Source organism: Microtus ochrogaster, unplaced genomic scaffold (assembly GCF_000317375.1).
Source record: "Microtus ochrogaster isolate Prairie Vole_2 unplaced genomic scaffold, MicOch1.0 UNK94, whole genome shotgun sequence".
Classification (NCBI taxonomy): domain Eukaryota; kingdom Metazoa; phylum Chordata; class Mammalia; order Rodentia; family Cricetidae; genus Microtus; species Microtus ochrogaster.
Window position 1 is genome coordinate 200,591 of NW_004949192.1, and position 12,230 is coordinate 212,820.

At 41.1% G+C, this 12,230-nt stretch overlaps 1 protein-coding gene across 1 annotated transcript; it reads right to left on the reverse strand.

Annotated features, from left to right (window-relative positions):
* Positions 1-289: 289 nt before the first annotated feature.
* Positions 290-1,920, reverse strand: Ndn (necdin, MAGE family member). The gene has a single exon (XM_005371034.2). It carries the CDS (start codon positions 1,820-1,822, stop codon positions 842-844), a length of 981 nt encoding a protein of 326 aa, XP_005371091.1. The 5' UTR covers positions 1,823-1,920; the 3' UTR covers positions 290-841.
* Positions 1,921-12,230: the final 10,310 nt, after the last annotated feature.

Below are 12,230 nucleotides of genomic sequence, written 5' to 3' on the forward strand. Positions count from 1 at the left end.
TCCATGTGATGTGACAGGGGACTTTTCTTTGATTATTACACCCTTTATGTGTCAAAGTCGTTGAAGTGTCACCAGCTCCTTTAAGAAAAATAAAGCTGTAAACTTGAGTGGTCCGTGTGTCATGGTTTTCCACGCCGTTAGAGGAACACTGCATTTGTTCCTGCTGCATACGGGAGTTATCTTCCTCATTCCCACCCATTCCCACCCATTCCCACCCATTCCCATTCGCCTTCCAACAAACCAAATGCCCACCTCTTCCCTCCCCCAAAGAAATTATTTCACAAGAATCTTTAATGCTCACTTCAAAGTTTATTTATGGGGGGTTGTACACATGTTTCATAAAGTGTGCTAAGTGCTTACACTGAAAACTTTCCAGTTCAGATCAGTCCATTTCACATGGATGCTTCCCCCTGTCAGTGGAGGTCATGGGGAGAGGGGCCATGACTTCTCCCTTGGTCAGGTCTGTGTTGCTGCTGAGTCCATCTTATTCTCCAGGGCCTTTTTTTTATGTGGATACAGATCATCAGTCCCAATCAAAGAACAAGATACACAATGTATTTCAGTTTAGCACAGCACATCTCTTATACAAAAACTGAAGAAAGCGCAAAAGTGAAAACACTCACTTGCTTACTTCTAAACACACATGCATAAATCCTAAACACTACTCAAGAGTGCACAAATAAATTCACTGCATTAAGAGGTACAAAAGCACTGCACGTAAAACTTAAAAGTTACACATGAAATACTGCACTGTGAATGGGGGGAATACTCTAACGACCCAGTCCCACCCTTAAGACACCCCTGTATGGGTCAGAAGCTAGCAAAGTGCTGGGGGACCTTCCTAATCCTCAGAGACACTTCTGCGGGGGAAGTGGGCAGCGAGGCTAGCCAGCCGCAGAGCCCTGGCCTGCTCCAGAGCCTCTCTGTAGCGGGAAGGCCAAGCCCGGGGATCTTTCTTGAAGACCCTGGCCAGGAACTCCATAATCTGCATCTTCGTGATTTCACGGTTGGCTCTGGATCCCCAGAAGAACTCGTACTCGGGAGGCTCGATGTGGGGAACACGCTGGTACTTCAGGTAGTTCTGCTGGACGAACTCCTCGGTGATAATCTTTCTCACATCGCCAAAGGTGGAGTGCTTCTTCCAGGGCCTCAGCCCCAGGATGCGCAGCACGTTCCAGACCGCGCCCTCTCTGGCCCCGCGGCCCTTCACGTAGATGAGGCTCAGGATCATGAGCAGGAGGCCTGTCATGGGCATACGGTTGTTCAGCGCCACTCTGTCCAGTTCCTCTGGGCTGAGTGCTTTGACCAGGGCAAACTCCATGGTGTGGAGATTGGTCAGCCTCAGGTGCAGCCCAAAAACTCTGGCAAGGATGAGACTGGTGCGTCTGAGGATGCTTCTGCACCATTTCTTGTAGCTGCCCATGACATCTTTCACCATATCTGGGAACCAGAGGACCATACGCTTCTGGTCCTTGACCAACACGTACCACATCAGCTCGTGCGCCTTCTGCACCAGTTGGGCCGGAGCGGGCGGTGGTGGCATCTGCCGGGCCGGACTCTGGGGCTGGTGGGCGCGGCCCTCCTCTATGGCCTGCTGCAGGATCTTAGGGTCAATATCTTCGAGCCGTTCTTCTTGCGGTGGCAAGGCTTGCGGGGCTGCCACAGGGCCTTCAGGAGCGCTTGGGGGCCCTGCGAGGGTCTCAGCCGGAGACGCGGGAGGAGGGACCCCCACCGGAACCGCAGGGCTGCCGTGCACTTCGGAGTTGGCGGCGGCCTCGGCTGCAAAGTTAGGGTCGCTCAGGTCCTTACTTTGTTCCGACATCTCTGCGCTGTCTGATCAGAGCAGGACCGCTGCGACTTGGAGCTCTCGGAACCAGCACTCCTGCCGTGGACACTAGCAGAGGAAGTGCGCGTTACTGAGCGCTCTGCCTTCCGCAGCAGCGGCCGGGCGGGGCGGACACGGCGCTGCGCATGCGTGTAGGGAAGCCAGAAGGCTGGTAGGGCTGGATAGGAGCAAGGAAGCAAAGCCCAACCACTGGGGTCTGAGGGAGGATGCTTCTAAAGTAAGGGAAAAGATTTACAGGTCTCCTGTATGGGGGGGCCACGGATAGATGAGGATGGGGAATTAAAATAGAAAGATGTAGCTGAGATGGTGAAGTCATGATAGGACACACTGAGTTTGTGGAAAACCAAGTTAAGGGTGAAGGCCCTGGAGTTTCTCACTGGGGGAGACTGAGTCTTGAACTTGGGTTTTCTACAAAAGAATGAGAGAGGCAGTAAGTAGGTTTCGGGAAAGTCTATGTATTGCGAGGATGATGTGATACCTAGGATTGCAATGTTGAGAAGTGAATTCAGAGAAATATTTACCAGATCTGAGGGCATATCAAGAAAAAGGAAGAATGTAAAATGTAGTTCCAGACACTGGGGATCAATCCATGTGGAATGTGAAGGTTTTGGACATATTCGATTTATACAGCATAATTGATGTGGGTTTCAAATTTTAATTGGGACAGGGACAAGTTCAATCCATGGGTGAGATCATTTGTAGCTCAAGTGTGAGAACCTCCGTTCAAATCCCCCAAATTCACATATAAAGGTAGCAGCATAGTCTATGTTTGTAAACCCTGCTCTGAACAGTGGAATCAGGAGCATCACAGGGATTTACCTGCGGCCAGCCTAGGTTTAGGTTCAGTGAGAGACTCTTTCTTGAGGAAAAGGGTAGAGAGTGATGGAGCAGGATACACAGCATCCTTCTCTGAAATTGATACAAATAACAGTTTTTTTCTCTGTACACAAGCACAATACGCAGCAACCAAATCTGTATAATTAACATGTTCATCATCGCAAACTTGAGTACTATTCCAGTTACTTTTCTATATCTTGTGTCAGAAGGGACAGTTCTTCTCCTCCATGTTCTTTTTGCAACATTTGGTAATCAACTCTCCCTCATTTCCACAGATGTGGGAGACCAGAAAGCATTTGTCTGTGCATAGTCCTTTTCACTTCACTCAATGCCAGCAAGTTTATACATGTTGCCATAACTAATAAGCAGTCTATTGTACATGAAGCATCAAATTAGGGAAGATGGTATATATATATATATATATATGTGTGTGTGTGTGTGTGTGTGTGTGTGTGTGTTAATACACGTGTATATACTTGTATATGTATGTGTATGTATATATACACATACACACAAAACATTTTTATGCATTCACCCATCACTGGATGTGTGGTGAGTTGATTTACCATTGTTTTAACATCTGTAGATTTTGCTTGCCACATCTATTGGATCACTTTGATTTTATTTAACATTTCCCTTAGGATTCTAGGGGAAATGATTATCATATTTATTAACACAACTTTTTATGCTAGTATATTTTTTTTTATGTTTCCCCTGTGCCCTTCTTCCTTTGACTACGGTTGCTACATCCTCTGAGTTTATAGGAAATAGTCTACTTCTCTCTGTATGTTGTCAATAAAAGACTTGTTCAATGTTGGGAGAACAATTAAGTGCTTCTCAATATCTTTTAAATGCAGTTTCTATTGATAAGCTGTAACAGTCTCTCTTAAATGAGGTGAAACATATTGGTGGCTATTTCTAAAGTAGAATAAAAAATTAGATTGAGAATAGTAAAAATAAAATTGATAATCCCTCAACCTACCTTATATACAATGGCTACTGTTGAAGTTTCCAAAACCAGAAGTCCTTAGATTTGATCATCCGCCTTACTCTGAAATAATGGGGCTCCTTAGTCTTTATTTGTATATGCACAATAATGTGCATGAAATCAAATCTAACCGTGAGATTAATTTGTTTTCTATTCACCTTACATATGTAGTCTGAAGGCTACATTATGAGATAGTGTTAGTTGAGATCTAATCCATGATATCTGAAGTGGTATTTTTCACTTGTGATGTCCTGTGCATCCTAGAAATATTTCAGATGGAGTAGTATTTGTGATTTCAAGTCTTTGGATCAAGAGTGCTCAAGTTTACTTCTTCTCATTTCTTAGCTTTGTTTTCCCACAAGTGGATTGATTTTGAAGGGTTTTCTGAGCTGGATCCCTATGATTGTATACATGTTGTATTTACCATCTTGGGCTTAATGGATTCATGAAATCAGTCAGTAGTAGAGGGAGCAACATTTTTAAAGTGATTTCTTGTTGAGGTAGGATATCAGCTATGTGAACAGAGAACTACTTGGGCTTCAGTAACTTACTGGGCTGAGCAGTATAGTTGAGTTTCTACCTGGACCTCAGTCTGATGAAGTTGTTAACATAGTAGCAGATATCACTTCTACTCAAGCTTATATGACACATTCCTACTGATAAGAAAGTTGCTTTGTGATGAAAGACGCAGTCAGTAGAGTAAGACCACAATGAGAGATGGGGTTTCAGGAGTTTCAAGCCACAGAATTGATGTTGATCTGGAAATGCGCCCAGTGTGAACTGTGGTGATGATTTCCATCAGAGCTCAGAAGCACCCCTACAGGTGCGATTTCTTCTACTCAAGTATAACCTTCTGAGAAGGATCAGTCTACTACCAAAAAGAAGAGAGGAAGAACCTATAAGATAACCTTTAAGCAGAGAACATAACTATTATAAAAGCTTGGGAACTGACAGCTACATAATACATTACTTACATCTATAGAGAGTGGCAGATATTACCAACAATAGTGAAAATGGAAGTCACATTAGGGAAGAAGAAGAATCCAATATCTGGGTGGTGTTCATGAATACTTGAACCCAAGGGAGATATTTGGGCTGGAGCTCCAAAGATATCTAAGATGTTTTTACTAAGTGTCTAAGTTAGGCTGGCTGGATATCTTTACAGTGGCTTAATGTGGCACAGGAAATAGGTTACAGGACCTGAGTCTTAGAACTAAAAGCAGGAAACTTACACTAATGGCTCCTAGAAAAGATCCAGAAAAAAATTCATTAAGACTATGGAGACATTATGTCTTCAGATCTTTGGAAAGGACAGGTTCTCCAGTGGGTTGCTTCAGACTGTAATATGAAACAGATTATACAGCTGTGGGATAGGCTGTTCTTGGAAGACTCCTCAGAAGAGGACGGTCCTGGCACTGGCTTCCATAGAGAGCTGAGGAAGGGGGGTTCACTCTGGAACCTCCTGAGGATACTACACATGTTCTTAGTGTGGGGCCCTTGGATGAAACATGATTTTTTTCCTGGCAGTTTCCCGTCTACATAGGCAGTGAACTTTCTCTTGAAGCCCCCAAATGGGCCCCACATGCCTTTTCAGGCCAAGAAACTGAAACAGAGAACTCATTTTAATACGTTAAGCAAATACTATTGAGCAATATCTGCCGTAGTTTTTAAATTTGCATTTTTGAAAGGTAGCTCAGTTCTGCAAAGAGACTAGTGACATTGGGAGTAACTGGGTATCTACGCCCATTTTTGATAGAAAAGACCACGAATCAAGCACAGAAGGTTGCATTCCATGATTGGAGGGAGGAGGAGAGGCCAGCGGCTAACCTGCCATCCTCTGGATTTTCCCTAGGGGGCTTGGAACTCAAGCTTGTTGCTTTTGAGGGCAGCCACACTTATCCAAACTGGTCTGTCTAGTTCTGCCCACATCGACAACTCGCCAACTGAAGCACATAGAGTACAAGGGTCCAGAGTATATGCTACCTGGTCAACTGCACGAAGAGTTAGGACTGGAACTAGTGATAAAGAGGAAGAAGAGTGGCACATCCTGAGAAGGCAAGAAATTTGGCACTCCTTTTTATAACTATCGTCGGGGTATTTGTCTTGGACAAAATGCCGAAAGATGTAAAATGTATGGGGAGGATAAACGGCAAGGAAAAGCATACATTAAAAATAAAGCAATAACGTAATGATTATTTTAATGTGTATTGCCAATGATCTGCAGTTTTGCCATCTTTCCTGGGATAGAAGTAAAGATTGTTCAGTAGGGATGCCAAAGAGCAGGTAATCACTGGAGAAGTGAAAACAAGGAACAACAGGAGGCTGTCTCAAAAGATGAGACAATGCTTATTTAGATAAGCATTGCTGTGTTATCATGATATGTAGTACCATTTAGGAAATTCATGTAGGCAGAAGAGATAACATTTCTTGGGAATGCAAAGTTGACACTCCTGGGATAAGCATGCATAGATTCAGGTACGATGTCATGCATCTGAGTCTCAGGGCTCCATAATGGAGTCAGGATGATCCCGAATTCAAAAACCATAGCTAAATAGTGAGGCATTGTCAATCTTTCTAACCCCCCAAACACAAACTACAAATCTGGAAAAATAATTATCATAAAAGTATCATGGTTGAAGTGAGAAATTCTGGAAGTAAAAATCATAAGCACTATCATTATTAGAGTTCCTAAGGTCAGATTCTTTACAGTGACTGGTCCCTGGAATAGAATGGGGATAATTTTTCCTATGTTAGAATACACTGATTACCCTAAAAGTCCATATCTGCCATTCCTAAAAAAAAAAAGAAGCAGGAAGGCATAAAATTTAAAATGAAACTTTTCTCACACTACAAAACCTCTTTTGGGCAGCCAGGTCCCCACTTGAAAACTACTGGGGAGGAAAAAAAAGGAGCAGGAAGGTGAGAAAAAAACAGCTATGCCAACACTTCCAGGTAATTTAAGCCTCTTCCCAAACTAGCACACTACATTCCTTCCTCAATCTACTTCAGGGCTCATGAAAACAGGATTCTTCATCTTAAGCCTATGTCTCTAAAACACATTATATGCACCAAGCTTTGGCTTCTGGTTTGAAGGGTATCACACGTTAGATTGCGTTTGCTCATATTTTTTTGAGAGCTCTTGTAAATGTCCTCAGGTCTGCTCGTTTTTAACTATCTCTTTTGTCAAGGTTTTGCCTGGTCTTCATGTCAGGTATTATTTTAACCCTCACTTTGGTTTATGGAAACAGACTTATATCTTTGGATTTCTTTAAGTTGTGAGTGGCATTTTTTTAATCCTTCAGTGCCTAGAGATTACTCTTGCTGATGGTTTGTTTTGAAAGATGGAACTTTAAAAAATGTGACCTTGTAGGCACATTTAAATTATCTCTTTATTGCTGATACTTTATGGTTTTTAGAAGATCGGTCCATGTCGTGCAAGTTGTCAAAATTATGTGTATAGACTTTTTGAAATATTTCCTCTTGTATATATCCTTTACAACCAATTCATCTACATCAATACATTTTGATTTTCACATTTGTACTAGAAATATACAGATACAAACTCAACAACTAATCCTCAAGAGAACCCCCTTTCTCTTTTTCTCTAATTATGCCTTTTTCTCTAATTATGCCCTAAATGTTGGGGCTTCTTGTTACCATGTCATACCTCCCTATCTAGTCTCTTGTTTTATGCTGAGCAGTTTTGCCACTCAGGGTTTGACATTTACAATCTGTACTACTGAGATCTGAGTGTGTTACTTCAGTCCAGTACACCTTCCCTATTTTCTATAATAGTATACTTAGTGACATGGTTCCATCTGCCTTAAGCCCAATGATCCCTTTCCTCTGTGTTCTTTCCTCACAAATAACCTGGGACTATCCACTTAGTTAACTACAAATAAGTGAGAATAACTTAAATTCAACTTTATTTTTGGTGTGTGTATGTGGTGTATGCATGTATATACACTGTGTGTGTGTGTGTGTGTGTGTGTGTGTGTGTGTGTGTGTGTGTGTGTTCCCTTGTCCATGTGGAGGCCAGAGGTCCACTTCAGGTGTCTTCCTCAGTGGTTTTCCATGTTGTTTTTTTCAAATGGGACCTTTTACTAATCCTGGAACTTTCCAATTCAGCTAGATTGATTGGCCTGCAAGTTTCAGAGATTATCCTGTTCTTCCTAGGGCTGGATTTAAAAACATTCACCACTTTACCCAGATATACCTGAGTGAAGGAAGTTGTATCTCAGATTCTCATGCTTGACAGGCATCTCCTCAGTTCTCACTGAGACATATTTAGCCCTTACCATTTTACTTCAGGTTAATTAATATATAATTCTCACCTGCCTTGTAAAACATGTTACTCCTGAACCCTCAATTTGACATTGATAGTCATTGCTCCTTCTCAACTGCATGACCACAGTATGCCCTTCAAACACTTGTTCATTTAAAAAACCTGCACTTGTTCTCCACACTCAACCTACTATGTTTCTGTATGATGCATCCACAATGAACCTACTATGTGCCTGTATGTATCATATATTAATTTATTAAAATTGTTATGACCAATTTCTATAGAGTGAGTGGCTTCCAAATACAGAAGTTTAATTACCATGGGTCTGGCAGCCGGGAGTCTGAAATAATGTGTTAAAATTATCATATGCCCAACAAAAGCTTTAGTCATGATTACCTTTTCAATTCTCTTTGGTTTCATCTCACTATTTTGTTTTATGATATTATTTTGTTTATTCCAGACTCGTCTTAGATTTGTAATTCTACTTCCTCAGTCTCCAGGGTGCTAGAATTACAGGTGTGGGCTGCAGGTTCATCTCCCTCACCTCTCTAAGAATAAATGGCTCTTGATATTTTCCAGCTTGTGGCAGCATGACTTCTGTGTCTCTTTGTTCTCACATGTCCATTGTGCCCTTATTCCCTTTCTTTGATCTTCACTGTCTTACTAAGGGCATCACTTAGTAGGGCATCTCAACTCTCAAGAGGGAATATATTCTCTGACTCAGCAGTACTAGGTTCATCTTTAAGAGTTTGTAGATAATTAATATAGACAGTACCTCTCCACTAATCAATTAATACGAAGCTTTGAGGAACTCATTTTTTTTTTGTATAAGTATATGCATCAGTCATGAAATCAGTCAGGGCCCTACTTTCACCGTGTGCACCAGACTTTTCAGTTTGCTTTTCTTTTTTTTTCTTTTTATTTTTTATTTTTGGTTTTTCGAGGCAGGGTTTCTCTGTGGCTTTGGAGCCTGTCCTGGAACTAGCTCTGTAGACCAGGCTGGTCTCGAACTCACAGAGATCCGCCTGCCTCTGCCTCCCGAGTGCTGGGATTAAAGGCGTGCGCCACCATCGCCCGGCTTTCAGTTTGCATAAAGACTGTATCTGCTTGCTAACAAGGATTTCCAAACATTAGTTTTTGTAAAGACATAGTCGTATGAACTATGTAAACTGATATTTTACTCATGATCTTACTTGGCTCCTTTGCTCTTAATGTACCACCTAGTGACTTGTAGACTCCTCTGGGATTTTTTATGTTTTATTGCACATAATCTGCTTTGGCTCCAATTGGTTATGCTGAAAATTCTGGTGTTAGTCACAGTTAGGAAACATTATAGGAGCTAAATGGCCCAATCACCATAAGATTTTCTTCCCTGTGGTGTTAGCAGCACTTTGCGGGTCCTATTCTATTGGCACTTCTGACTTTCTACACATTTGGAATTTGGCATGAATTGTGAGGCTCAATAATTGACTAGCATGACCCACTGGGTTAACAGAAGCAACATATCTGCTTTCAGTCATCTCATAAGGACATTCACATGCTGAGCTCCATGGGAGTGCAAGGCTTCCATGAGCTCTCCATCTCAACAGGCAAGATCCCGCAGTCTGAGCACCCATTTGTTCGTCAATACAGAAGATTCACTTTGGTACAGTTTTCAGAGATCTTATGATGTAGCTATCTATGGCTGCTTTGAACACTTGGTGAGATGATTGAGGACCCCCTACCAGACAACTGAAATTACCATAGTGGTAACAATATTCTTGATTCTTAGTTATCCGCTGACTCCTAAATTATGGTGTCAGTGCAGTAAGGACACACGGGTCAGTAAAAAAAAAATATTGCAGGTAATTTTGAAATCAGACAAAATGCTAAACAAATTCTTATGTAGTGTCTACCCTTTTATCAAACACTTGATTAATCTTCACCCTTTCTGGTGATAAAACTTTGATATCTATTGTAACTCCTCTTAATGTTTCTCTTAATTGTAACTCTTAACTTAAATGTTTCTGTTGCAGGAAGAGCTGGAATGATGACACCAGCCATTGAGGAGAGTGACTTAGAGTCCTGGGCATCGCCTCAGGGCGCTTATATGCTGCTCATTCATTTTGCAACAAGAAGAAGAAAGTGCTGCTTCTGTCAGATATGTACCCTTGGATATTTCTGCCTCCCACACCTTGATTAACCTACACTTTTCCTTAGACAGAGTATTACATCTTACTTTGCTCTGTTTTATTAAGTTTCTACTGATGATTCCCACATATTGAAAGTGCATAATTTGACTGTTCTTGACATGTGTATCCATGTATCCATTACCACTATATAATGAATACACCCATTACCTCCTCTCTTCATGCCCTTTTGTAATTGCTCACCTACACACCCACTCCTGCCTCCTGAGTTTAGCTGTGATTTGATTTCTGACGCAGTACAGTAGTCTGCAATTTCTGCAACTTTAATAAATGATATTTCTTTGCTAATCCTTTTCTCTGACATCTTTCGCCTTAATAGTTTTTGAAATTCTTCCAGTTTAGGGTATGTCTAGAGTTTATTATCTTGCTGATTGGTGTTATTACTGTGACCAAGTTCCCTGACAGGAACAATTTATGGTGGCAGGAGTTTGTTTTTGAATCATGGTTTCAGAATGCCTCAGTTTACCATGATGGAGAAGGAAGGGCTTAATGTGGCAGGGACATGTGACTGGAACTACTTGAATAGCAGATGACTTAGAATCAGATAGAAACTGGAAGCAAGGAGTGGGATCCAACATTAGCGTCACTGCCATCATGAACTTGTAGCTGCAGCACTTATCTGCACAAAGCTTACGAAAACCATAGATGAAAGTTGGGTATATATCAAAGCTGGGAAGAGACAGGAAGTCTCAGGAGTGGTAGGGCAAAAGAGACGTCAGTGTGGCTAGATATGATCCCAATAGACTGTAGGCAAGTATGAAACTGTCAAAACAAAACAAAACAAAAACAACAATAGAAAAGTACAGCCCCTGGTGGCCTCCTTTGACCAGCTGAATTCCATCTCAACAAAGCCTGCCCAGCCTACCAAAACATGAATTCGTGAGAATTTTCAGTGTGAAATGATGATATTATAGGAACATACTGAGATTTATTTATCATTTCCTTGTTGATAATATCTAGATTTTCAATTTGGCACTCTGATGGGTACATTCAGTGTGATTGTTATTGTAAAAAAAAGTATTGACTCGTGCCATCATGCTTCTTACTAGAATTTAGATGGCTGGATCATGAAGCAGGTGATTATTTTCTTTTGAAAGTTAAATAGATGTTTTTGCTATACACACACACACACACACACACACACACACACACACACACACACAGTATATGATAGAACAAGGTCCACCATATCTCATATCTGTAGAAATCTTGGAGATGGTGTTTTAAATTTTTACTTATTTTCATATACACATGACAGCGCCTTGTAGTTTTAGTTCTATGTACCTAATGATTAATGATCCTGGATGTTTTCTTTTCTTGTGCTATCTATATGCTATCTTTGATAGTTAAACAGATATCACCTTAACACACACTCTCCCTCTCTTTGCTATGTAGTTGTGGTTCGAGGTCAGCTACAAATCACTTTCCTCACCCTTTCTATCGCTGTCTATATAATATGTATGTAAGTTTATATGTGATCTATATTTGTTTATGCTTTTGTATGTGTTTGTGTATATGTGAATGTATGCATCTATCTATCTATCTATCTATCTATCTATCTATCTATCTATCTATCTATCTATCTATATAATTTTTCATCTATCTATATGTGTGTGCATGCATGTAGGAATGCTTGTGGTTATGTATGTATGTATACCTGTGGTTGTGTGTGCAAATGTATGTATATATACTAATTCTGTATATGTAAGTACTTATGTGGGGATATGTGTATATTTTTAGTGTATGTATGTATGCGCTACCCTTCATATATTTCTCAGATACTGTCCACGCTTTAAGGTTCTGAATGTTCTCTCCCTAAAGAAGCTCTTTGAATATTTCCTATAAGGCAGATGTTCTAGTAATACATTACTTAGTTTGTTCTGTGACTGCAAATTGCACGTGTGTGTGTGTGTGTGTGTGTGTGTGTGTGTGTGCATGGGCACATCTATTGGTAACCAGAGAAGAATATTTATTGACTTCTTTCAGAATGTCTCACTCCTTGGAGATAGGGCTTCTAACCAAACGTGAAGCTCACTGTTTTAGCTATGCCCGTTAGCCAGTGAGCACTCAAGATCAGCTTTTCTT